This window comes from Dendropsophus ebraccatus, chromosome 5, assembly GCF_027789765.1.
Source record: "Dendropsophus ebraccatus isolate aDenEbr1 chromosome 5, aDenEbr1.pat, whole genome shotgun sequence".
In the NCBI taxonomy this organism is placed as follows: Eukaryota; Metazoa; Chordata; class Amphibia; order Anura; family Hylidae; genus Dendropsophus; species Dendropsophus ebraccatus.
This window is the reverse complement of record NC_091458.1, coordinates 101631181-101659145: the sequence shown is the minus strand read 5'-3', so window position 1 is coordinate 101659145 and position 27965 is coordinate 101631181. Positions and strand designations below refer to the sequence as shown.

Genomic DNA, 27965 nt, shown 5'->3' with positions numbered 1-27965 from the left:
TGGGAAACACAGCGAGGGCCTGTACCAGGACGGAGAAACTGCTGCCATCTTGATGCTAAATGGCGGCACAGTCTTTGACCCAGTACCTTGCCCTCCACAAAGTGATGCTTCCACCTAATTCAATGTGGTGATTCCCAACCACCCTTATCCACTCTCAAATATTCTGCAACAGTAAAATGCAAAACCTTTCACAACTCTTATGTTTCTAATGGATTTTAGGGGTTAGGAATTGTAATCCTTAGTGGTTGGCTTAGTTAAAAATACCTAGTAAAACATCATAAAGTGGTTAATATTTTCATAACCCATCATGTTCTAGAGAGGCTACAGGTTAAAGAGGCACTGTCACCAATAAAAAAAAAAAAAAAGATTTAAAAAGCCCATGTCTGAGTGTTCAGACCCTGATCGATCATGAGAACGAAACTGGAGAAGCCATGCTCAGCGCACTCCTCTCCCAGTTTTGCGTCACATGACAAGACATCCTTATAATGTAAGACACAAAACTCCCAGTAGCACTCAAACTGTGGGGGCCAATACTGGCTTTCCTCCTGATGCAGAATTCACCCAGGCCGTGGATCCCTTAATCAAATCCAATAAAAAAAAACAGTGCATGACAGCGAGCAACGTAGAAATACTTGCATCTTTATTTCTATTATTTTATGGAGGAATAAAAATAGAATTTTTTCTACATTGGACGCTGTCATTCTATAGCCTTATAATGTAAGTCTCTGGGGCACGTCTTTTTCGCTGACAGGGAGATCAACCAAAACACCACAGAGACACCATCACGTGTCTCAACGTCAGTGTATTCTAGAACATTGCCCCCTGGGAAATCAAATATGCAAAAGAACACTGCAGAGACACCATCACATGTCTCAACGTCAGTGAACTAGCCAGACCTTCCCTCGGTGAAGGAACAACCACGCCAAAGGTGTTCTCCAGTCAAGCAAACCACCTCAGCAAGGTATCCATCCACAGACAGCTATTTCGGGGTTTTTGCCCCTCATCAGTGTGGAGTAGGTTTCTGGCTAGTGGGAGCAATGACTAGTACTTGCTCCCACTAGCCAGAAACCTACTCCACACTGATGAGGGGCAAAACCAGCTGTTGGATGGATACCTTGCTGAGGTGGTTTCCTTGACTGGAGAACGCCTTTGGCGTGGTTGTTCCTTCCCGGAGGGAAGGTCTGGCTAGTTCACTGACGTTGAGACATGTGATTGTGTCTCTGCAGTGTTCTTTTGCATATTTGATTTCCCAGGGGGCAATGTTCTAGAATACACTGACGTTGAGACACGTGATGGTGTCTCTGCGGTGTTTTGGTTGATCTCCCTGAGATCAACCAGCGTCTGACTAGTTCACTGACGTCGAGACATGTGATGGTGTCTCTGCAGTGTTCTTTTGCATTTTTCACTGACAGAGCGGTAGCAGACTAGGCCGAACCGCGGTCCTCTCCCCACTCAGTCTGTTGATCGTTCAGGGTCTGAGATAAAGACTTTTGAAATGTCTCTCTGACATGCACATGTATGGCAACAGCTACACTTTAAGTATTGGATACCCCTGAAAGTCTAGGGTAGTTTCTATGACTTAAAACGGTACAGCCGTTTATGATGGGGTGTTGGGCAGATAACTATGTTTACCTAAAATAAAATTGTATTTCCTCTAGATTAGTTCAGGCTTTCCTTTTCCACAGAGTTAAAGAGAATCTGCCACCATGTTAGGGCAGCCTGAAGCAGCAATAGTTTCAGCAGAGTCTGTTATCTGTGACTGTGGGGTACTTTATGTTACACTTGTGGTTCAATGGTTGTACTGGAATATCAGCACTGTGCAGCAAAATGTGCACACCCCACCTTCCACTGATTGACAGCTTTCTCTCAGTGCCCAGTAACAGAAAGAAAGTGGTCAGAGAGCGGAAAAGACTGGGTCTCACGGTGCTGGCATTATGCTCCATTATCTGAGACTATACAATATCTTTTGGTAAACTCACAGAAACAATGCAGCATTAATGTGGTTACAGATTCCCTTTAAAATCGATAAAGTTCTGCCTGCTTTCATGTGGCACGAGAAAGAGTTCAGCATATAGGGATTTATACAGCTCCAAATTAATTCAATAAACAGACAAGTATTCAGTGAGCCACTCCTTATAAATGTCAAAATCTTTTTAGGTTTTTTCTTTACTGTTCAAAAGCAGGTTTCCAGGGACTGGGGCTCTCTCTAAGCTGGAGCATACTATGCTAGTCACATAAAACTCAAAAGCTGCTCAAATTAAGCCACACATTATGGAGCAACTGCAATACAAAAATCCCTTTGCTGATACAAAGCAGCCCCTTGTATGTACATACAGGCTGTGAGCAATGAAAGGCTACATTACAATGGGAAAAACCCATCAAGACCCCGAATGCTGTAGACTATAAGTGGCATGAATACCAGGATTAAGAGGGAATACCACAAGCGCTCAAACGTTTTTTCACATAATACACAAGAAAATAGTTAAATAAATTAAAAAAAGACATGTAATTACCTGGTATTTTGACTGTGCCACTTGTTGAGGTGTCATCTGTATATGGGTGGCTACTTTCTACCACAACTGGCTGAGAGGAGAGACGCCCACTCTGGGAATCTGTAGCAACATCTTCTAGTTCTGTGACACAAAGCTCAAGCAACATATCTGCTACCTGGAATAATAATAATAATCAACAGTTAATCAGAACAGAATGGCTAATTCACAATCCTTCGATAGAAAAAAAAACCCTAAAAAGGGTTTTCTAAACATTTACCATTGATGGCCTATAAGAACTGGCACCAGCTTGGCTCTATTCACTTTGCAGTGGTGACACCAATTTACTGCAGCCCAAGGGAATAGAAGCTGTGCTGCAGTAACTCCCCCCACCACTGCAGAATAAACAAAGCCAAGGTTTCTGGCCATTTAGTATGTCCCAGAGCCATGCCTCTCCTGATCCAAGTGGGGGGCTGGAGACAATATGGCCACATTTTCTAAAAAAAAAAATAACTAAGATATAACTAAATATACTAAGACAGCAGCAGAGGTATGACCATTAGAAGTAGGCGCGACTCTTACTTAAACGTGCTGGCTGACCAGCTCCAGCAGCAATACATGGAAAACATTGGGAAGTTCAGCTAATAACTCAATACGTCTAAAGTAATAACATTATTTATGAGTAAGCCAAAATGTGTTCTAAACAATAAATGGAAAAAATAAAAAAAAATGTGAGCAGAAAGCACTGACCTGTGGGTATGCTGTACCCATTCCAGAGAGAACAGCAGAGAGAACTTCTTTCCCTTTCTCTCCTGCTCTGTTAGAGACTGCTAGTTTAAGCAAGTCAACCAAGACTCTAGTATCATCAGGTACAAGTAAACTAGTGAATTCATCCAGGCACTGAGGTTCTGGGCCAGACACTTTATTCTGGCTTTCCACATCCTAGATAAAATAAAAGTGCTTAGATAAAAGTGCTTCGATAAAAGTGATTGCTATAAACACCTAAGCTAACTTCCACAGATTAAATCTGTGACATGAAAACTTTACAATCAATGTTGATCACCTACTTCTTTGGTTTTGGTCATTGTTTCTGCAATGATACTAGCTGCTCCTGGATCATCTGTAACCGGAATGAAAGGTCGAGAAGAAGCTGCTGAAGCAGAAGGAGTCAGAGCAGAAGGTGTCACAGCATCTTCAGAGGTGGTTACCTTAAAAAATAAAAGAACAGATACAGAACAAATCGCTGTATTACTTGTATCATACTGTTCAATCGTATATAATGGAGAGGACTACTTATTGTCCCTGTTATTTAGGGGGATATATCCGAATCATATGCACAGAACAATGTCAGTGATACATCATTCTGTTCAGCTTTTCTGTCACTAGTTTATGCTAGCCTGAGATAGGACAGCCTAATCCTACTGACAGAGACTCTTTAACAGTCTAGACAACTAAAACACGTTTTCCTAACAGCTTACAATCCATACCTCTCCACGTCTGTCTTGCCAAGGGCTGGGACTTAATCGATCCTCTAAATCCATAGTTAAGCCTACATCCTCACTGTTAATGGGACTAGATGTGCCAGACACATCCGAAGGAGGTGCAGTGGACAAAGATGGGCACTCCACAGGAGCAATCATACTGGCTGGCATTAAAGCCCCAACAACCGCATCCCTGTAAAGAGAATAAACCACATGAAACCATTTATCACTCATCCATGGCTACTGAAAAATACATCCATTAGTCAGGGGTTGAAGAAGCTAGACCTGCAGAGACTTCAACTCATTATTAATATTAATAAGAGACAAGAAATCAACATAAAAATCATTACATTAAATAAAAAAAAAAACAGCACAAATAAAGTCAGCAACAGACTGGTACATTGGATAAGAGTACCCTCACCATAGGGTCTTACAATCTACAAGGAGTTTTCAGTTTGTACTGTTTGTACTATTACAACTAAAGCGGAACTAAGCAGCATCTAAGTTGTCAATATGTCCCTATAGGGCAGGGCGCTCAGTATGTTTTTCACTTTCATCCTTGGCACCATTTTGAGGATATTAGCAGTCTATTTAATATGCTAATAAAGTGTATCAGTGCACTGGGGAGCAGGGCCACCACTTTCAATGCAGTGCAATGAAACACCTTATTAATATATTACATTACATTAACTGCTAATATCCCAAAAATGGTGCCAAGGATGAAAGTAAGAAACATGCACAGTACCCTGTGCCCTATAGGGACATTTAAGCAGGTTAGATAGTTCTAACCTGCTGATAGTTTCCCTTTAATTTTTTTTTTAAATATTGCCCGATCTCAAACAGAGGCATGAATAAAGATATGAAAAAAAGAAAATTTTAATTGGAAAACCTGTTCTTGAAAAATCTGTCTATTTAAAATAGACATCTAAATCCTATTCTCAGATCAGTGATTAGTTTCCTCAAAGGGTAAGCTTTTCTTGCTTCTTCTCTTCTTCACAGATTTCATCTTGAACAGATTTCTTCTGGGTACGATTTAAATTGTGTACAATAGTAGTACCACAAAACGATTACCATATAATACATCTAACCAGGGAATTCCAGATCACTAACAAATACCTGCTTAAATGCAAATTACTTTATAAACACGTTCTCTAAACACTTATTCACGTGAAATAAAAATCTGTCAGAAGTACTTCCTACCTAGCATACATGATCTGCAATGCAGTAAGAACGTGAGAGAGTGCTTGTTGCTTGGCTAAGTTCCCATCAATAGAGAGGAGAATCTTTGCAAGGGACGGGCGGTTAGACTTGGTATTGTTCACACCATTGATTTTGTTGCTGGAAGATGAAGACTCTGGATCCGAAGGTACACCTTCAAAGAAAAAGAACTTTTACAGACTGTTTATGTGCTATATTTGTTACATTTATAATATGTACCTGAAATGTACCCAATTCTTACAGTTAAAATGTAACTATCATTCTTCGCCGACTGCAGGATATGCTGTCAAAATCCTGCCGCCTGTTCAGGCACAAGCCAGAGACAAAAATCTTCCATCAGCACCACTGTATACAATGCAATCAACGGAGAATAGCCAATAACTTTACTTAAAAAGTGTAGCTACTAGAGTATAAAGGGAACATGTCAGGAGTTCCGACACTGCACCATTTCAGAGAAATCAGTTCTTAAACCATCTGGCTTTGAGTCACTGGGGTGGTTACAGACTGCATCTCTCCACCCTGTTGGGTTTGATTGACAGAGTAAATCACCGTCCATTATAATAAGGAGTCTGCCTATGTTTAACATTATCCATGGTTTAGGCAACAATGCTCAAATGCTTTAAAAGGATTAACCACATCTACCTTCTTACAAAAACAGCAGCATCCCTGTCCTCAGTTGTCTGTGGTATTACTATTCAGCGCCATTCACTTCAATGAAATGGAGCTGTAAAACCACACCCAAACTGAGGACAAGAATAGTCCTGTTTCTGTAAGAAAGCGGACATGTTTTTATCAGCCTTGGTAGCCTTTTTCATCCATGTAGAACACACCAAACATAGCAAAGACATTTTAGGGTTTATTCACACTTATGGGATTTAACTGAACATTTAATTGAGGATCCAAAGAATCAACAACAAAATCTGGGTTAAATCCAACACATGGATATTAAATAAAAACACAGAAAATGTACCATACTAAAGGAGGCGCATGCACAGATTGTTTCTATCCCATATTGAGGAAATAAAATAAGAAAGAGAAAGTTTTTTAAAGCTGGGTTTACACATTGTAACATGAAAAAAAAATGTTATAAATCTAATAACAAGTTGTATTGAAGTCTATGTTGGATTTTCTTTAATTTTTTAAACGCACTGTGCGCACTGACGGGCACTTTTCAACAGACTTTAAAAAGGTATGCATTACTACATATAAAAACAGAAATGCCTCTTTTATAACTCTTTTACAGATTTTTTTAATATTCTCATTTGACACTGTGTGAACCTAGCTTAAAGAAACAAAGACCTGAAAATTGTTCTTTTATGCACACAATGGCTAGATATGCATCCAAGAGTTAAGCAAACACAATAAATTCATATTACCAAGATAGGAGGCTCCTAGGGGGTCCCTAGCTGTCTGAAAGAGGACAGGTTCATGAACAGAAGGTGTTGCCACATCAACTGTTGTCCAGGCCACACTGTGAGATGACCCGCATGCCACTCGTGTAATTTTCTGTCCTTCCAGACCATGGACAAGGGTAGGCTTTCTGTTGACAGTAGTTGTTCCATTACCTTGCTGCCCATGGTCATTGTCACCCCAAGCATAAACCTGCAAATACACAGCTATTGGTCAACTTTTCTCATTCACATTTTGTAAAATTTTATAAAAATTATAAATTTCACATTTGTAAAATTATAAATTCTATAATTTAAATAGGAAAACCCAGATAGAAGGATTCTCTCACCTGTCCTGTGTCGGTGACTGCAAGACAATGAAGCGCTCCAACAGCAACATGAACAATCTTCTTTCCTCGGAGGCCTTCGACTACTTGTGGTTTTCTCACATGGACATCGGTACCATGACCCAGGCGAAAATAGTCTCCTTTTCCCCTGAAATATTATGCAAGAAAGTCAATATTTTCTGTATGAGTGACTAATCATCCTCAGCACCGTGAATATTGAGATGATGTTCTGCACTCAGAGCGCCAGATAGATTTTTTTTATGGAGGTAGCAGGTAGGTGCACCAAACTGCCTAGTTTACAAATAAATAAAACTGAAGATTTACAGGAAAAAAAAGCACTAAGGATGAAAGTAAGAAAAGTACCTTCATTCTCAGTAAACATAAAAGCAGATTACAGTCTTCTAACCTGCTTTTAGCTTCCCTTTAAAAGTGAATTCCCTGCTTAGATCCACCATCTAGATAATGTTCCCTTTACAACAACAGTTTCTGTCCGGCAACAATAGCGGAACATGTCAGCAGTGTAACCAAGTGCTGTAACTTCTTCATATTCTCATATTCTCCCTTCACAACAGCACACACAAGATGGTAACTAAATTCTAGCAGAATTATAATGATACATCTTTAGGATCTATATTTGCCAATTACCATGTCCATACAACTCCAGATTTTGTTAATGCCAATGAAAACTGAGCTCCGCATTCAATCTGGCATACTCCTTGGCCATTGAGTCTTTCAATGTTCTGAGGGACATTACATCCTTCGCTTCCTCCACGGCCTAGTTTTCCAAAATCTCCATCTCCCCAAGAGAAGACAAGACCTGAAAAAGAGCATTATGATCATGCACAATGTGAGCAAAAATACCAAGTAAAAAATGAACTTAGAACACTTTTGGGGCCCAGCTCAAAGGGGTACTCCTGGCAGGAGGTGTTTGAGTATCATCAAGGAGGGGGACAAAGACAATGAAGACAATGACGTCTACTTAATTCCCTGGATCCATCGCTGGGGCCCACTTCATGCCCTCTGCCCTCCCCTCCAGCCGCTCACGTGGAACTTTAGATGTGACAGGGCAGGTTCACTCAGCCATTTAGCAGCAGAGGTGGGACCCCCTAGGGGGCCTGACAATGTCACGTCTCCAGTTCCCTTTAAGATGTGGGCAGCTGGAGACCGAGGGGATTGGAACAGTGTGAAGCAGGCCCCAGCACTGGAACTGAGGAGGTAAGAGGATGTTATTGTCTTCTTGTCTTCATCCACCCCCTCCCCTGGGCCAGAGAACCCATGTAAATAATCATATAAAACTTTTTTCTTTTTATTCTAAAGCTCAAAGGGAAAGTATCATAAAAAAAACTAATATTAAACACTTTTAAAGAAAATTTGGAATTTTTTCTCTTTTAATGTCACCATATATACTGTATTTTAGAAGATAAAAACCTGTTGCAGGTTTCTCTATGCCCACAGAGCTGACACTTCCTGTTGTGTATAGATCATTTTTCAGCTTCCCTACCTTTGTAAGCAGGATTACAGTATAAGGGAAAACCTCCATTATAAAGCTGGATGCAGAGAACCTCTACAGATCCATATGATGCAGTAAAGCATCTCTCTAAATGCTTTTTACGGCAGTTCAAACCAGATGGCTGCTCCAATATCAAGTGTTACCTTCCCTTTTATTAGGAGGGCACAGGGAAAAAAAAACATTGTACAATGCACACATCACTGGAGTTATGCCAGCATTCTGGAGCTACATAAAAAAATAATTCCTTCCGCCTTAACACCAAATATCAGATGTATCAGCACACAGTAGAGATAACAGCAATAAGAGTCAGCACACCAAACGTATCCAGAAAAAGTAGTGAGTATATTAATCTATATGTTCAGGCAACACTTCAGCTTATCAAGGAAGTCTTTTTTTCTTAAGACTGTTGAGAAGATGAATCGTTGCCAGAGAAAATGGGTCAATAAATTCACTACAAGTTTTTCTGGATATAAAAAGGAGTCATACTTTCTCTTGTGTCCAATTTGCCAAGTCTTAAACATGAACATACCTTCATCCGTCAGAGCCAATGTCTGTGCATCTCTACTTCCACATGCAACCTGTATAACTCTGTGGCCCAGGAGTACCTTTACCTAAAAAGTGATGAGAAGTAATAGAGTAAACCAGAAACCAAAAGGTGGAAGAGGAGCATTGTACAATATCTAATAAAAAATGTCGCACTTGACAGATCACACAGCTGAAGCAGCAGGCAAAGCTGCTGATATTACGACAATAACTGGTGCTATTATAAAAACAGAAGTAAAGAGCTACAGTCTTACCATTTTGGGTTTTAGCTGAGTTGTATTGTCACCATGCCCCAGTCGCCCATATTCACCCAAACCCCATGTGTACAGTTCCCCACTGGATGTAATGGCAGCGCTGTGAGAACTGCCGCAGGCGATGTCTCGGATGCGCTTGCTCTTGAGAGCTTCTATTAGTCTTGGTTTATCACAGTTCCTAAATAAACATAAAGTTGTCAGTGAATTATAGAACTACAATTTGACACAGACTACAAACAGGCAATAGCTACTCATTATAAAGTCCTACAACCAGCACAATTCTTCATATTAAAAAAAAAAAAAAAAAAAAGCTGTATACATTTAAAAAGACACACCCAAACTAAAGATCAACTCACATTCTGCTGAAGTGACCAAGCTTGCCATCATCTCCCTCTCCCCAGGAGAATATTTTGCCATCCACAGTTAGAGCCATTGCATGTCTTCCACCTAAAAAGAATTATTTGAATGTTAAAACTTCGTAAAATACACAATCATAAACTAACTGGATGAGTAAAAAGTGATACTACAAACCTGAATGAACAGCAACTTTCTTTACTACATAATTGCTGAGGGCTGTCATTTGTCGAGGTATAGGTACTGTGCCACTGGAAATTCCTAGCCCCAGTCTCCCGTTTGTAGCTTCACCACAGGCATATACCTTCCCCTCGGCAGTCACTGCACATAAGGATTAAGAGGAGCGGTAGTGTTGATTTTGTAATTAAATCTTATTTATCAGAGATTTAAGAAAGAATTTTTAGGGGGTATGTATGACTATATGAATGTCAGTAAGATACTAACAAAATAACATAACAGACATACAGTAAATAGTAGTACCTGCAAAAAGACTTTTGGATCCACCAGCAACTTGCACAACATTGAGAGCAGATAACGTTTCAGAAAATGACGGAACTTTGATCTATAGAAAAAGTATTATATTTTGTTTGTACCACCACAGATTTTATAATGAACGAGGAAAGTACAAGTGTCAAATAATCATAACTGTCATTAATTACTATGATTATTCCAGACACTGTTACACTGAACAATTTATAATGTATGGAAAATGCAAAAAAAATTATACTTTACATGGATTCTTGTGACCCACAGCATAATAGAAGCTCCAGAGATGCAGAAAAATACTACACATGAAAACTACTACACTGAGATGAGCAGCTCTTCTTGCAGCCCTTAGTTTTACTATTCCTTAAAGCAATCTGAGTAGATGGAAGTAAACTACAGAGAGAAGTTTTACCTTTGATCCTTTCAATCCTCCAAGCTGGTCCTTGTCATTGAGGCCCCACACAAACACTTTTGTTCTGATTGTTGCTGCCGATTCTAAAGCAGCTGCTTTTTTTCTAACAAAACTAGAGGAAAAATAAAAAATTAGCTAAATTACCTAAACCCAGAAAATATGAAAATACTTATCATTATTCCATTTACATAACACTAGCAGCAACAGTTATATCAGTTTTCAGTGTAAGGGTAGATTCACACGTAGCGTGTATGCAGCAGATTTCACGCTGGGAGTTTTGCAGAAAAATCCGCTGAGATACTCGCCATTATCTTGGTCTTCCTACAGACATTGGTCCCGATTTACTAACTGTGTAAAACTGAAAAAGATGTAAACTTTCCAAAACAACCAATCACCGCACAGCTTTCATTTTACCAGAGCTGAGAACTGAGCTGTGATTGGTTACTGTGGGCAGTTGCCATCAGTCACAGCTGTAGTCCTAAGCAATACCTTAAAGTGACACTGTCACCTCCTTTTCCGAGTGGGCGGGGCCTCACGGCATTAGCACCACTTAGCCCCGCCCACCGCACCGCCATTGGTCCCGCCCCCTCGTCGGCCATTGGAACAGGCTGGCCTAAAGGTGCGGTGGGCGGGGTTAAGTGGCGCTATTGTCGCGAGGCCCTGCCCACTCAACACAGTCTGCAGTTGATAAAAGACCACTTTTTACTTGAGCAAGCACCATGACGTGACAGTGTCACTTTAAGTTGTATGCAATTTAGTAAACTACAGCTGTCACTCAATATTTGTGATCAATCAGTTTTGATTAGTACAAAAAAATTATATAGTGTAGACCTGACACATGCAATATAGTTGTAAAAAAAGGGAGCATTACACGGAAAAAAAGCCACACACACCTGCCAGTAGTGGCTTTATCATCATCTTCCTCTTCATTATCTGAAGCAAGAAATGGCACAGTTGCCAGGTCTTCATCCTCCGCCCGGATCTGCCCTATGATGCTCAATTCATGAATCTTACAATCAATTCCTGAACTCCGACACTGTTTTATAGCAACTTCAATATATCTGTGATACTTTATAAAACAAATGCCACAAATCAGTACATAACCTATACTACAATCTCACATTCGATTAAATAGGCTGTCATGGCCTCTTACCTCTGTACAGTCACTGAGGAGCAATACACTCATGTCTGTAGGATTTATGTTGATGGTTTTCAACTCTATTAGGTTATTTAAGGAATTGCCACCTAAAATTGGGAAACACTGCATTGTTTTTTTGTCCGTCTTACATAGGAAACATATACATAATAAAAGAAATTACAGGTTTGACAGAGGATAGGATGGTTTTATATGCTAATAGCATCCAGTTGTTTGCTTTACTTGGGTCTATTATTCTCCCCCTTTCGGTCATAGCTCCATCCTTTCCTACCTTTGGGTTACAACTGTTTTAGGGGTTTAACTATCTGGGGTGGTTGTCTCTTCTTTCCCCTCAGATTATGATAAATTAAATCTATATAGTCTCATTTCTAAATTCCTATGGTCCTCTAAAATGAGCAGTTTTTTTTGGCAATACATCTGGAGTAGCCTCCATGCATGTACTAAAGGGAACCAATCATGCTAAAAACGGCCATAAAGCACGTTTCCCAAACATACCCTTGTAGCCTGATTCCCATGTACATATCAACCGCAAACTTAGTTTAATAATCTCTCGAGCTGTATTTAAATTACCAACTAAGTAGTCATCCAGGCGTGTGGCTGGGTCAGGTAGTCACGGTCCTGGGCAGGTTCTGGTGCTGTAATTACGCCCCTCTAGGCGTGTTGGAAAGCACTGCATGCTGACGTCACTCGGGGGGCGGCCAAGCCGAAGTATTTACTATGCTGTGCATGCACAGTACAGCAGGAGAAGACGCTGCTGTACCGTGCGGCGTAGTGCGGCAATAGCTACTCCGGCTGTACTGCGCTTGTACGGCGTAGTAAAGACGTTGGCGTGGTCGATGTGCAATGCGGGCCCCCGGGTGAAGTCAGCATGCAGTGCTTTCCAACATGCCAAGAGGGGCGTGATTACAGCGCCGGAACCTGCCCAGGACCGTGACTACCTGACACAGCCACACGCCCAGATGACTACTTAGCTGGTAACTTAAATACAGCGCAGGGGAATATTAAACTGAGTTTGCGGTTTATATGTACATGGGAACCAAGCTACAAGGGTATGTTTGGGAAGCGCGCTGGGTGATGTACCAGCACATTTCATTTATGCCCGTTTTTAGCCTGATTGGTTCCCTTTAAGCTTGAGACGCTACTTCGCTGCTCCAATTCTGTAGACAAACTTCCTGACCTCTAAGTTACAACATTTTAGAAGGTGAAAAACTGATGCTCCTGACTAAAGAAAACAACGGTTACAGGCTTATTTCCTCAACCCAAATGTATACGAATACTTAGAGACTAAAGATGAGCGAACCTCGAGCATGCTTGAGTCCATCCGAACCCGAACTTTCAGCATTTGATTAGCGGTGGCTGCTGAAGTTGGATAAAGCCCTAAGGCTAGGTGGAAAACATGGATATAGTCATTGGCTGTATCCATGTTTTCCAGACAACCTTAGAGCTTTATCCAAGTTCAGCAGCCCCAGCTAATCAAATACCGAATGTTCGGGTTCGGATCTACTCGAGACCCACCGATTTAGAACACTGGGCTCTGGCTACCCCACTCTGCTTCTCCTACACAAGTTGAAGTGAAAGATATGCATATTTCTGGGCATCCTCTGTGTGCCGCAATACATCTTTATTTGGGATTCTTAGTGGCTGCCTAATCTTTTCTTTCTACAGGGGTTTGGTGAATGGCAGAGGACAGGTCTTCAGAGAATAATCTCAGTTGCTGGCTGAGGATTGCTTTCTTACAAGGTTTGCCATGTCTAGAACTTTTTTCATTACTAGACATGACTAGAGTTTGCCCATTTTTTTCAAATCCACAATCCCTGGGTAGAGATCATGGGGAGAGCTTTCAAGTTGTCTGTATAGAACCCTGAAATTCTTATGCGATATAGGCTTAGACACTGCAGATTGTGATTGTCAGACATCTCCTGCAGATTTGCTTTACATCATGGAAGCTGCCCAATTTTTTTTTTTTTTTTAAAAGAAAAAAACACTGGTGATATACATTTTTTAAGACTATTTGCAGGGTGTATTCCATTTATTTCCTTAAGTCCCAATTCATTTGTTTTCAGGGATATGTGAGCACTTGGCAGTCACAGACCCCTACAAAACACTCTTTATATGTGGGCAGTCGGGGCATTTAATTTTACATGATGTGATGTACACATATACTTTGATTATGTATTTTTTCTTGAAGCTGTTTCGCTGGCTTTTCTTTGGATGGGGTCCTTGGATTTATGGGGGTTTTGCATGTTTGGTCTTTAGTAAACAAAAATGTTTAAAGAATATGTAACTAAAATAAATAAAATTACAGATTGTTTACCTGACACAACAACCAGAGAAGGCATATAGCTACTGTCTGCAGGGTCCACTATCATCATCAGTCTGTGCACCAACACATCTGGAAATATCTCCAGCCTGATCCAATGCTGTGGGGGCAGAAAAGACTAATAGAAGTCATATAACAATCCTTACATAGGACAGCCATATTCTGCAACACTTCACAATACAGGGGGTTCATATCCAAACAAATATCAAACTGTTCATCAATTCAGGACAAGTGAAGGCCCTCCTCACAAGAGCTTACTATCTATAAGGAAACAGTAAATAGGAATTTTTGCAGTAAGGGCAGATTCTGGAGGTGCAGGTGATATGAGCATGCTAGGGACTCCTTGTAAAGGACAGATCTTAGAACTTACCTTGCCCTGTGAGCCAGAGGATTGCCAGCACTGATCGCTACCATCAATAAGACGTGATGCCTGGTTTGCTGAAGAGGAGACATTCAAATTTTTAACAATTCTTGACCAGTCATCAAGCAGCATGCCCCTCTGGCCACTGTGCCGCCGTTTTAATTGCTTGCCAGAGCGTCCACAGAACACAGGGGACTGACCTGTTATTGTAGGGAAGTTTAAAAAAAAAAATGATGATTATCATGATAATAGTATTAATAATTAATCCATTATGTATGCCACAGAGAGCTAGGTACCTGGCTCATTTATTCTACCAAATGTATGCCTTGTGTTATGCTTGCGATTCTTGAAGCAGGTCTCACAGAAATCAAAGTCCTCACAATTTCGGCACTTAAATCGAGGCCCATGAATTGGAAACATCTGACATCCATCACAACTGTTGAAAGAAAAAAAATAAAAAGCAGAAAATGTTGAAAAAATATTAAAAAAGGGAAAATAATCACTATTGCCTAGTAAAACATAAAATTGAAAGGGTCTTTCTGAGCAAAATGGCAACACCCTGCACGCATGACAATCAACTGTTTGGCAACTGCACTAAACAATGAACAGAGCTTGTCTTTGGGTACCATGTTGTGGGGGAAAACTATAGCTGTAGCTCAACTCCTGTTCAATTGAATGGGGGCTGTGCTGCAGTTACAGGTCACCACCACTACACAGTGAATAAAGAGAAATTGCATCAGCCCCATTCACTTTGTACTGTGGGCGCCGAACAACTCCTCCCTCATTTAAGAAATCGTGGTGGTCTCAACACTCAGACCCTGATAAATTAAAAATTTTAATATGTTTCTATGACATGTCAAAAGTATTTTTCAATGGCAGAGGCACTTTAATAAATTTGTTACAGCTTATGCTCTTTAGGCATGTGTGAAAATGGCTGGTCAGGATAAATCCCTCCAGTCTTTATTAAAGATTTATTTTGGGTCAGCAGCTTCTACGTGGTTCCATGGTTACAAACCTGAAGCAAATAGTACTCCATCCTACTGCCCTCTCCTTTCTTGGCAACAGACAGTAAAATCAGGTATGAATTAGGTATACCACAGGCCCTTAACTGTTCACAAAGCTTTGACGCCAACCCACCACCCTAATGTGTGCATAATCATGGTAAAGCCACCCTAATTTTGTCTTGCCACAATTATGCACAGTTTATGGCAGAACTGCAGCAGGGAGGCCATACAATACAGAGAGCATATGTCTGTTTCAGGCGGCCATGGGCTCTTCCCCAGGGCAGCTACTCAAGATGGACATATTATAATACTCCACTGAGTAAAATAAGGGGTAGATAAAGAGCATCATAAGTGCAAGATTAGTCTAGACAGGGTTTATGGTGTAGTCTGTAACCATGGAGACATAGGTCTTTGCACAAGCTGCAGGCACAAAATGGTACGCTATTTTTAATCAAGGCTATTGTTACATTTTCTTGACTTTTTACTTTAAATTGGAAGAGTCAAACTGTTGAAAAGGTGCCCAAAGCCTTTAAGCAACTGTGCAACTGTGACACGAAGCTGAACTGTGAGCCCGCTCCTTGTCACTGCTTCTAGAATTATCATATATGACACATTATCATCTCACAAAACCTGCAAAAGGAAGGATGTCACAAGCTTCATCTGCTTCAAGACGACAGCAGCACAGGTGGAAAAACTGGGAATTCAGTGCACAGACAAGAGAGAAGATACATACGTCACTCCAGGGTGAATGCTTGGAACCAACTCCATTTCAGATAAGAGTCCTGTCCAGTGTGACTGCTGAGGGAAGTCCACAATCACATCTTTCCCATTGGCACTGAATGCTACCAGAAAGAAAGAAAAGCGTCTATACATATACATTGCTCAACTTTCACTTAATGATTCAAGACATAAAAAAAGAAAAAACTTTTGAATTAAATAAAATACAAAGAGCCATTCTTTGTTTTCTCTGCCAAGAAAGTGGTGTAACATCAATTTCAGGTAAATGAACAATACTCATTAAAGGAAAAGATACGCTACCTTTCACGACACCAACACTTCTGTGAGTGACTGAACCCCATTTATACTTTGGTGTTGTAACCGATGCCTTTACTCTCACTTTATCGCCAATTTTGATGTGGGAATGGGAACTTTGGGGAGGGAAACCTGAAGATTATAAAAATTACTGGTTACTTATTTCTCTTCTTTTATGAGCGACCCTGACAGATATATAGATAACGCAACAAAGGGAAAAAAAAAAAAGACTCACCAAGCAGCTCCACATGGATATATCGCACCCAGTAGGTTCCGCCCTTTTGCTGCCAGTCACATTGCACATTCAAGTCATGGAGCCCATCTCGGTCTAACTTAATGACTTTACCAACATCTCCTTCACAAACCTCTTCATAGGTGCGGCAGCAGCGCACCATCATCCCAACCTTTAAACATACACAGCATTGCAGAAATCCATATATTTTCTGCGCTCACTAATTTTCAATAGGCAAGGTATTAAAAATCTTTAACCAAATACAGATGTGACATACCTGAATGTTCTCCCTCACATATACTGCATAATCATCATTGCTTAAGAAGTCTGCTCTTTTCTTGTACGTCTGACTCTCTGTCACAACTGCACCATTTGACTGCAAGGATTAAAGGGATAATATAAAGAAAACTGTGTGGGACCTTAGAGTCAAAGCAATTAAATAAATAGATTACGAAGCTGAAACAGAAGTAACAAAAAACATACTTTCATCAATAAAAAAGCAAAGTCCCTACTAACATCTGGATATGCAGCTTCTAGCTCCTCCACTTCTTCCACCACTTCTTCGTCTGACTCCTCAGAGGCAGTCTCAAAATCCGATAACTCTGTGATATGGATATCAGGATGATCCAGCAACCATCCAACTAATGCCTCCACACCTATGATCAGAGGACCAATTCAAGGTCACACACTTTCCAACATGCTTTTTAACTTTATATAAAATAATGCCTTGTCCACTAGCTGAAGGGAAACAGTCATCACTTATGCTGCCGGAACAACAAATCATCAGGGTGGTCACTTGTCCCCGGCCCACCAGCCTTGATTGATAGGAGGATATCGATTTCCAAACAGGGAGACATCTAATTAATCAAAGCTACTAGAGACCATCCTGGTGACTCATGGTTCAGGGAGTGATTCCCTTCAAGCCTTTTGGTTTTTCAAGGGGCTAATTCAGGATTTGAAAAACATTGCCGCTTTCTTTCAGAAAAAACAATTCACTAGTCTCCAGTTCAGGAGTGATATGCAATTAAAGCAAATGTGAATCAGGTACATAATTTTTTTTTTACATTACTCTGTCAGCACGGGGATACCAGTGGTGTGTTCCTTTTTTCAAAAGGCCACCGGTTACCGCGCTCTGTGACATTTTAGTCTTGTTCATTGGCCCGGCTCTACACACTGAAGACTGTCCTGGCACTCCCCCAGTGTGACCACATGCCCACCCCTCTGTGATGCACCTCTATTAGAATTAACAGGGCTGTGTCAGAGTGGGGAGGGGATATCATCACACTGGGGGGGGGGGGGAAGGGGGTTCTATTCACTTGGTGAGAGAGATTGATAGATAGATAAATATACACACACACACACACACACACACATTAATAAATATATATATATATATATATATATATATATATATATATATATATATTATATATATATATACATACATACATACACACACACACACACACACACACACCTCATGGCTTTAAGCTCTATTAACTTCAATGGCACAGAGATGTAAAATGCCACCCAAACTGGAGACAAGAGTTCTGCTGTTTCTAGAAGAAAGCAGCCAAGTTTTCTCTAAGCCCAGATAAGGACCATGTCCAGCTTTTGAAGACCCGAGTCCATTGTCAACATGCAGCATTCTCTGAATTATGTGGTTTGGTTAAAAGCTGCTAACATGCAATGCAATGTACAGAAATGAAAAAATGACTAAATATAATAACAACAATCTTTATTCATAAATCACAAAACTCATGATCAAAAACATTTTAAAAATTACATAACATGGTGTATTATGGCATTCCAGTTAAACTGACATGGTAGGGTAAATATCATAGGCAACAGCTCAAAACTACACAAATAAATAATCACACGGGAGGTTTTAAGTCCAAGTCCAAGCTTCCCACAATGGGGAGTGTCCGCCCGACTATCTACCACCCAAAAACCATAACCCTGTAAGCCTGTCACCACTCACCCATGTCAGCGTCTCCCCAACGTACGTTTCACGTTTTGTGCTTCCTCAGGGGATAGTCAGGCGGAGACTCCCCATTGTGGGAAGCTTGGACTTGGACTTAGTAAACACACGGGAGGTTTTAAGTCCAAGTCCAAGCTTCCCATAATGCGGAGTGTCCGCCTGACTATCCCCTGAGGAAGCACAAAACGTGAAACGTACGTTGGGGAGACGCTGACATGGGTGAGTGGTGACAGGCTTACAGGGTTATAGTTTTTGGGTGGTAGATAGTCGGGCGGACACTCCCCATTGTGGGAAGCTTGGACTTGGACTTAAAACCTCCCGTGTGTTTACTAAGGTTGGCACTGCACTGATTATTTATTCGTGTAGTTTTCTGCTGTTGCCTATGATATTTACCCTACCATGTCAGTTTAACTGGAATGCCATAATACACCATGTTATGTAATTTTTAATATATTTTTGATCATGAGTTTTGTGATTTATGAATAAAGATTGTTGTTATTATATTTAGTCCTTTTTTCATTTGTGTACAATGTTTTATTGTGGACTAAAATTTGGCTAAGTGGACATATTGCCAGTATTTTACTGAAATAAGGTTGGGCATGTCCAGTGGAATTCTTGTGTATAATTAACATGCAATGCAAGCAAATTTTAGCATTAGGTGAACACAGCTATTTACCTGGAGAACTTGAAGCAGTTCCAGATGCCCCTGACAGAGACTTGAGGGCAAACTCAATATTTTTCCGTTGAAAGCCCATTTCCATCAATTGTACAACAACTGGGACAGGTGGTATGGGAGATGGTTTGCGCTTTTTCACTTTTGTCGGACAGATGTGCTGCACAGTTACAGGAGATGAGACCTCGCTTGAACTACAGAAGTCCTCAAAGAGCGGAGATGATGGATGAGTGGACTCCACTGCCAAGTACTGACAAACTGCCAATGCTGCTGCCTGAAGAGGGGGAAAACCAAGTTGGTTTACAGTAATTTAAAGTGACCTCCAGGCACACACATTCCTTAATGATCTGACACTGGGCAGGAGAGCATCTTTGGTGGTACACATTTACAATACTTAATTTAATAACATAATACAATAATATTAATAACTTAATAATTTAATTGGTTCCGGAAGGCAGTTTAAGAACCAAGCAGTTTGAAAACCGAGCAGTGTCTTCCCATAGGAAATAATGTAAATGTGATAAATTGGTTCCAGCAGCCACCAATAATTACCTACAATACTCATTTATTACACTGATAAGTGCTCAGTATAATCACTACAGTACAGAACATCACTATACTGTACAGTAGGGATGTCACGATACCAGAATTTTGAGTTCGATACCGATACCATCTTTTTTTTTCCGATACTCAATATCATTTCGATACTTTTGAAAAAAAGCACTTAAAATACCAATATAATGACATCCCCCCCCTCACCCAGACTGTGTGTATGATGCCCCCATGCACCACATTTTTATTTATGTGACTTTTTGATCACTTTTTTTGTTACTTTTTAAGGTTCGGACAATTCCGCATGCAATGATGCCAAATGTTTATTTTTTGACATGAATAAAAGGGAAAGGCGGGGATTATTAGAACTTTTATTCTGAAATTTTTTTTAATTGTCATCTGCCTCATAGGGGTTTTCGCCTTCCCCTGGATCAGCACAGTAGGATTTCCCACTTTTTTACACTTATTAATTCCCTTGTACCTCCCAGCATACCTTCTTGTGCACTACAACTCCCAGCATACCTCCTTGTCCACAAAAGAGGTATGGTGGGGTTGTAGTACACAAGAAGGTATGCTGGGAGGTACAGTGGTGCAGCAGCAGCCTCCCAACACAACAACTCCCAGCATACATCTTTGTGCACAAGAAGGTATGCTGGGAGTTGTAGTGCACAGAGGTATCCTGGGGGTTGTTGTGGTGTCAGGAGGTTGCTGCTGCACAACTGCAACTCCCAGCATACCTTCTTGTGCACTACAACTCCCAGTATATCTTCTTGTGCACAAAGAGATATGCTGGGGGTTGTAATGCACAAAGAGGTATGCTGGGAGTTGTGCAGCAGCAGCCTCCCATCACAACAACTCCCAGCATACCTCTTTGTGCATTACAACCCCCAGCATACCTCTTTGTGCACAAGAAGATATGCTGGGAGTTGTAGTGCACAAGAAGGTATGCTGGGAGTTGTAGTGGACAAGGAGATATGCTGGGAGTTGTGTCGGAAGGCTGCTGCTGCACAACTGCAACTCCCAACATCTTCTTGTGCACTAGAACCCCCAGGATACCTCTTTGTGCAAAGAGGTATGCTGAGAGTTGTAGTGCACTAGAAGGTATGGTGAGAGTTGTAGTTGTGCAGCAGCAGCCTCCCGATCCCAGCATACCTCCGTGCACTACAACTCCTATCATACCTTCTTGTGCACAAGCAGGTATGCTGGGAGGGGACTGGCCGGTGTGAGGGACCGCAAAGTGCAGCGGTGGGTCCCGGGGGACAGAGGGGAGGGGTGGATGAAGGGCTGGACTGGCGGTGCAGAGGTGGCTGCCGGGGCTGACAATGGGGGGCAGAACTGGAAGGACGCAGCCGCAGCGGGGGAATAGTTAAATAAAAATAACTGCCACCCGTAATATCGCGGGCTGCAGTCATTAGCAGTGGGGGCCGCTCCATATACAGCAGACTTCTGCTGCATATGGAGTGGCTCTGGGGGGGGGGGGGGTTAAATGCCACTGTCAGTTGTGACAGCGGCATCTACCCTGTAAAATAGCCGGCACTAGCGATCGCTATGTGCCGGTTATTTGAAGTTGGCGCCACCGGGAGCGGAGAGCGCGCGGGCGGAGGAGGGGACACCAGGGGGCGGCACACAGAGAACACGACCGGCGCTCAGCTAGCTGCCGGCCGTGGTCTCTGCGCTGTACTTTATATTAAGCTGCGCTATTACGCAGCTTAACAAAGTATCGATACCAGGAAATCCTGGTACCGAACCGTTTTTCTGCCCGAAATATCGATAGTATCGATATTTCGGTGCATCGTGCAACACTACTGTACAGGACATTAAACATAAGAAATGTTCATCAGAACCAGCAATTATAGTACAGTAGTCACCAACTCCTCACCCATCCTTTACTGTATAGCGTCCCCCCCCATCCAAGTACTGTAATGTATGGGAGATGGTGGTGCACTGCCTGTACTACTACTGCACTGTATATGCACTCCAGCAGTCTTATACAGCACTGTACTGTAGGTGAAGCCTCACCACTGCTTAACTCGCCAGGTACAACCCACCATCCACGCTTGCAAAATCTCAGGTGTATCACATATACGGCTTATATATTAGCTATGAGTAAGGCTGCATGGCCGAAACGAGTCAGCTGAATTGTTAATTTGTATTTATGTGAAGACCCAACAAAGTATTACATTATGGATGGAATCCAGGTCTGCTGGCCTTTATCCTATTATATGGGGACCGGTTACAAATCACAGGGACCAGAATAAATTACATTTTAGTACAAAGTGCATATTCTTCTGTATAAAAACATCAAGAGAACATAAGCCTTTTAGAAATTAAGAAAAATGCCTCCTGCCATCAGGCAAACCACTTGTCTCTTCCTAAAAGCACCTTCTTCACAGTTTCTTTAATCTTTAAAGCCATCTACAGACTTCCCCCTTCCTAGAAACTGAAAAAATACTCACTGATATTTTATGATGAAAGTAACAGAAATAAAACTGGAACTTACCTCCAGCTCCTGTTTGTCAAAGATTGCTTTCACAGGTGATGGTTGTGTAGCTGCAGATAGTAGCTGCTGTAACAAAATCATTGGGGGCTGTGGACCCTCTGGAGACATGTCTGCAAAATCTGGAGTGGCGGCTGCACCCTCATCTTAAATGATAAAGAAACTTTTTGTAGATACTTCCAGCATAAAAGTTGAAAACATGTAAGTAGTCACAGAAAAGCAAACAAAAATTATTCCGTCCCATGCTTGTACTTAAAGAGGAAGTCCCATAAAAAATAAAATCGTCAGGCAGACAGGGGGTGAGAGAAAATAATGAAGTGGACTCATCCAGTCCGTTGCGCCACTCCTGAATTCCGTTCACAGCTTCCGGCTGTAATCTTTTGCTGGTAACCGGGTACCTCACATATCCAGCTTCTCCAGCTGAAACGTCACTGCACGGCTGAGAGATTGCCTGCTTAGCCAATCAGTGACTGAGTGAGTGGCTGAGACGGCAGTCGCAGAGCTGCAGGACCTCGATTCGTCACTACGAGCAGTGAGTAAATGGGTACAGGGAAGGTTTTGTGTGGTAAAAAATAAATGTGCAACACCTACTCTTGTGTAGATTTTAGGGACTATGGGGATATACAGATCTGTTAATATAAATATGCCGGAATTCTGGCATCATTTATGCAACAAAAAAATTCCTACTATTTAAAAGGGGTAGTCCACCAAAAAAATGTTTCTTTCAAATCAACTGGTGCCATAAAGTGCCAGAGATTTGTAATTCACTTCTATTAAAAAATCTTTAGTCTTCCAGTACTTATCAGCTGCTGTGTGTCCAGCAGGAAGTGGTGTTTTCTTTCCTGTCTGACACAGTGCTCTATGTTGCCTCCTCTGTCCATGTCAGGAACTGTCCAAAGCAGGAGCAAATCCCCATAGAAAACCTCTCCTGCTCTACAGACTGGGAATAATACAACTTCCTGTTGGGCATACAGCAGCTGATAAGTACTGGAAGGCTTGAGATTTTTTAATAGAAGTAAATTACAAATCTCTGGCACTTTATGGCAGCAGTTGATTTGAAAGAAAAAATTTTGGGGTGAACTACCCCTTTAAGCTACTACTCAGAGAAAGATACATATGTGAGAGTTTCTGCTCATAGTGTTAGAACAACAGGAAGGGTAATGATTTTACTGCAGCACAGATCAGGTTAAAATGCCAGAATCAGAGGCAATTAGTGCGGGAGCCTGGCACCAGGCTACTAGGCTGCTGTTGTAAATAAGTGAAAGCCTACCATAAAGCCCTTTAAGGGTGCGTTCACATGTTCAGGATCTGCAGCAGATCTGATATTGCTTTGTATCTGCAACTTCAAACCAGCACCATCAAATCTGCAGCTCCTGTATGTGTGAACGTACCCCAATGCGATCATAAAAACACATATGGGTGGTCAATAAGGGCATAATAAAGTCCCCCAAATTTTGCAGCAATGTTCAGCTACCTTTTTCTAAGGAAAGGAAAAATCCTTTACAACACAAATGGAACAAGGTAAATGTGCAACAATCCTAAAAATGTAATCCATATGTTAATTGTTCAGACCACTGTATATCAAGCTTTAACTAGCAGCTTCTTATGGGAAAGAACACTCATCCCTACCAGCTGAAATTAGTCCAGTTTCCGGCACCGATGGCTGAGATAGGATCTGTCGCAGTCTGTCTTGGTGAGAAAGAAGGGCCCAACCAGCTTTTAATATGTAAAGTTTCAGCTGCTGACACCTCAGACGGTCTAGATCAACTTGGTCTATAAAACAATGAAATAATAGGCATAATAAGCGAGGGCAGTATAGATCTGCTGTGATGACTTCCTAAACTCTCAGCATAGTAAACAGCAGAGGTTGCTATTTGTAGCTCAGATCGGAGCTTTCCTTTGATTATAATGTCTTTCCTTTGAAGGAGACAATCAATTTAATCCTCTTCTCATGCTGTCAAAGCTTCCTTTATCGACTGGATAATCATTTTCAATCACAATAATCACTGCTAAAGTTTCTAGACACTTTCCATGTTCCTACAGAGTAGCACAGGTCATAAAGGCAACATTTCGAAGATCTTCCTACTAGCAAAATGGGGATAAACGCTCAGCGCATTTCGGTAATGATTCAGTCCGTGCTGCGATTTACAGAGGATAGAGAATTATACCACTCTGGCCTATCTATTTCTGCCTTGGGTAAGAAATTCAAGTGGACTTTACCTGCAAGCCCCTGACTGGGAGACTTCTTCATCCTGTGCTTTTCCAGCTTGCACCCTGCCAGGTTTACCAGCTGTGCCCAGACAGACAGCATTGGATCAGTAAAAGGCAAGTTGTTCACACAAAATGGCACCACAGGCAGCTAGAAGATTAAAATACAAAGTGAAATGTAGAAACAGGACATTGGCATTATACTACATATACAAAAGATAGAATAAGATTATGCGTGTATATTAACATAGAAAGTTACAGGGACAAATTTCACTTACTGGATGAAGCTGATTTAAAGGGCAAATATGGCTGGCACGCACATCATGGAACTGTACAGTGATTTTTCCTTTCGGAGTGATTCGGGTCACGGTGCCCTCTCCATACTCCTCATGTAACACCTGCCCTCCAAGCCGTAAACGACTATCTATGCCTCCTATTACAGCCAAAACTGCCATCAGGCTACGCACTTTAGGGTTTTCGGAGTCAGGAAAATAATCCTCCAGCACAGCCTGCTAAAAGAGGCAGATAAAGATGAATGACCATCTAGGCATGAAAAAGTACTTCTAGGGCACAAATCCACATCGAAAGACTAAAGACGTTATTAACTTCTGCCTGTGCACAAACCTTAGGGTAACCTATTATAGAAATTGTACTTCTGCCATCAGGAATTAAAATTAACCACTTAATAGCCAGACCTTAGCAAACAAGTTATTTAGACAACACAGAAGATTGCACAAAAGCATGTAATTGTTTACAGTTTTACTTAATTAACACTCAATTAGTGTTCCATGTTAATCAACTGTGGCCTGGTCCTGAATTTCCATCAGTTAGAATCTAACCTACTAATACGTTCCTATTGCACACAGGGAGCTGAGTATGATGATACGTTTCTTACCTTTATCCTTGTTGCCATATTTGTGCTATTAGCAGTTTAATCCATATTTGCACGATTAGCATATAGATTAAAATGCTAATAGCATGAATATGGCAACGAGGATAAAGGTAAGAAACGTATCATCCTCAGTACCCTGTGTGCTCTAGGGACATATCAGCAGGTTACCCTATAACTATACCTCTTTACGGCTCTATACATATTAGAGAAAACTGGTCCCAATCCAATGATTTTTGGCAAATTGGTCAACTATCTTACGTTACTCATGATAGAAGGAGAAAACGTCAGACATGTTGAATACCATCACCCAACTGCTTTGTTCTCCTGGAGACAAGCTGCCACCAGAGATGGCTTACTCCCTTCTTTCATTTGAATACACAAGCATTGCATTGGTTGTCAGCAAGAAAAGCTGTTCAGGTGACGGCTAAAGAGAGATGTCCTTGAAAGAGCAGATGTGATCTGCGGGGCATGCATCAGGTGATGTCAAGAAAAAAAAACACAACAGTGTACAGCACAAAATGTGGCCCTGCTCTGGTAAAAGTTATCCCTTATTTTGTTTGTGGCCTTAAGGGCAGCAACCTATAGCCAATCTGTTTGTGTACTTCACAATGACACAAAAAGAAACTATTTGAACTTCTTGATCTGTCCCTTACCCTATCTTAGCTTGGAGAAAATATGGTCCACGGCTACATTATTATAGTTTTGGTCAGAATGTACTTTTTTTATACTTTTAACCAGTTTTGCAGTAAATCTTGATGTTTAACCTACACCTCATAACCTAAAATTAGTCAGTTTCATAGTAACATATGTATTGTGTTTATACAGTATAATAACAGGGAACATGAATACTGCAACCAGCTTTGTCGGGGCATTATAATGCCTATTGTAACTACAATAAATGTTCCTTACCACATCAATGCGCTTTCCCTCAAAAACGGTAGAGACAGAGCTTAGCTGGGAGTTGATGTACTTGTTGATTAGACCATTCCACTGATTCAATGAGTGAAGAGCACGGAGTAAAGCTACAATTTCCTCTGCTAAAGTGCTGCTGTGAGTTGCCGTCAAAGATGCCTGTGGTCGAGCTTTCCGACGTCGGAGGGTGGATTCTACAAAGAAAGAGGACTATTGTCACTCAGAAGTAATAGAACAAGGTAGGGTTAACATAGCTATAGGGCAGCTCTGCTTACCTCTAAGCAGGGGGATATCTGAAGAGCAGGTTGTCAGGAGGCTACCCAAGAAACTAAAAAGCTTTTCAACAAGATGTTTCATGTCCATGGACCTTTCATTCTTATCCCATGAAGGAAGGACTGCTTGCAACAATCGAATAGCAAGAATCTAAAGTTTGGCAAAAGAAAGAGGGAAATAAAACATTTATTTGAATGGAGTTTAAGGCTGAGGCAAAAATAAAGCTGCAAATAAAGATCATTATCAATATTTATGTCCGTAAGTATCAAAACACAGCTGTATTTTCGCCTCAAAAAACGTTGCGTGAACACAGTCTAAAAGTTAAATAGCTATTCCAGAAAAGGTTTGTAGAATATATAATGTGGGAGGCCAACATCAGCGCTGTGTGAGAGGCAGCACTTGAACAGTGTGGGTAAGTGGGGGCCAGGGCATGAGCAGCCCTGCAGTTCCCGACATGATTATTGGTGGTAGGAGAGATCGATTGCATTGATTAAAAAAAAATTAAGTAAAAACATGCACCTCATCACACACATCAATAAAATCTTGGGTATCACATGAAAGCAAGTAAAATAAAAAAAGAAATATAAAATACCTGACGCTGTAATGAAGCTGCAGTAAAGGATTCTGGACCCTCTACAATTTTCATTAGAAGCGCTATCCACTGTGGCATGCTCAAGGTACTACACATCTGTGGCATAACAGCAATGCTACGAATGAATCCCAACGTGCACCAACTCTTATGTTGTTCTTTATATACAACTTTATTTACTGATGAAGCTGAAAAAGACAGGCGTAGAATTATTCCAAATCTCTAAAGAGGAAAAAGTTCTTAAAAGAGAAACTAACAGCAGGTTAGAAGCACTTAACCTGCTGTTATGTTCCCATAGCGTACAAGGCGTTGAGGATAAAAGGTAAATTTTCTTACCTTGATCCTCAGCTGTTTTGGGGAAATTTATACTTTACTTGATAAGTAAATTTGGCATTTTAGCGCCCTCAAGGTGGAACTACCATCCTTCTGCAGTGATGAGCGCTGAAGCAAAGCACCGCCCCAATATTTATTAGAGGGGGCTGGCGCTGATTTATACACAGTGGTGCTTCAGCCACAGGCACCAAACCACCTCATTTACATAAAAAATAAAGTACACATTTTCTGATAATGGCAGTGAGAATCAAGATAAGAAAATGACCTTCATCCTCAGTGCCCCATGCGCTATGGGGACATAACAGTGGGTAAAGGAATCTAACCTATTGTTAGTAGAAAAAACTTTTGAAACTTTTGAAAAAAACTATTTTTAAGTATTGGTATATACTTGAAGGTGACCCTACTCTCAGTAAAATAGCAGCCAAAAAACCTTTAATAACGTTCAGAAGAAACACCACAATAGGAGAC

General features: G+C 41.1%; 1 protein-coding gene across 6 annotated transcripts in view; it reads right to left on the bottom strand.

The window, feature by feature from the left end:
- HERC2 (HECT and RLD domain containing E3 ubiquitin protein ligase 2) overlaps positions 1–27965 on the bottom strand; it is a 132425-nt gene that overhangs the window by 36054 nt on the left and 68406 nt on the right. For 3 of the 6 annotated variants that reach the window (XM_069970846.1, XM_069970840.1, XM_069970843.1), the window contains exons 39-70: positions 27168–27352; positions 26578–26725; positions 26300–26496; positions 24777–25010; positions 24511–24649; positions 23920–24063; positions 22294–22436; positions 19245–19515; positions 17104–17243; positions 16865–16963; positions 16591–16759; positions 16362–16487; positions 16057–16165; positions 14616–14755; positions 14329–14519; positions 13953–14076; positions 11636–11727; positions 11376–11551; positions 10483–10594; positions 10065–10146; positions 9762–9905; positions 9587–9677; positions 9231–9408; positions 8963–9044; positions 7569–7740; positions 6927–7071; positions 6565–6790; positions 5171–5342; positions 3977–4163; positions 3557–3697; positions 3240–3431; positions 2514–2667 (exon numbers count right to left, since the gene is read on the bottom strand). In XM_069970846.1, the coding sequence (XP_069826947.1) occupies positions 2514–2667; positions 3240–3431; positions 3557–3697; positions 3977–4163; positions 5171–5342; positions 6565–6790; positions 6927–7071; positions 7569–7740; positions 8963–9044; positions 9231–9408; positions 9587–9677; positions 9762–9905; positions 10065–10146; positions 10483–10594; positions 11376–11551; positions 11636–11727; positions 13953–14076; positions 14329–14519; positions 14616–14755; positions 16057–16165; positions 16362–16487; positions 16591–16759; positions 16865–16963; positions 17104–17243; positions 19245–19515; positions 22294–22436; positions 23920–24063; positions 24511–24649; positions 24777–25010; positions 26300–26496; positions 26578–26725; positions 27168–27352 (4905 nt within the window). The remainder of the gene's footprint in view (positions 1–2513; positions 2668–3239; positions 3432–3556; positions 3698–3976; positions 4164–5170; positions 5343–6564; positions 6791–6926; positions 7072–7568; positions 7741–8962; positions 9045–9230; positions 9409–9586; positions 9678–9761; positions 9906–10064; positions 10147–10482; positions 10595–11375; positions 11552–11635; positions 11728–13952; positions 14077–14328; positions 14520–14615; positions 14756–16056; positions 16166–16361; positions 16488–16590; positions 16760–16864; positions 16964–17103; positions 17244–19244; positions 19516–22293; positions 22437–23919; positions 24064–24510; positions 24650–24776; positions 25011–26299; positions 26497–26577; positions 26726–27167; positions 27353–27965) is intronic. The other 3 variants (XM_069970844.1, XM_069970842.1, XM_069970845.1) reach the window with 3 other exon arrangements.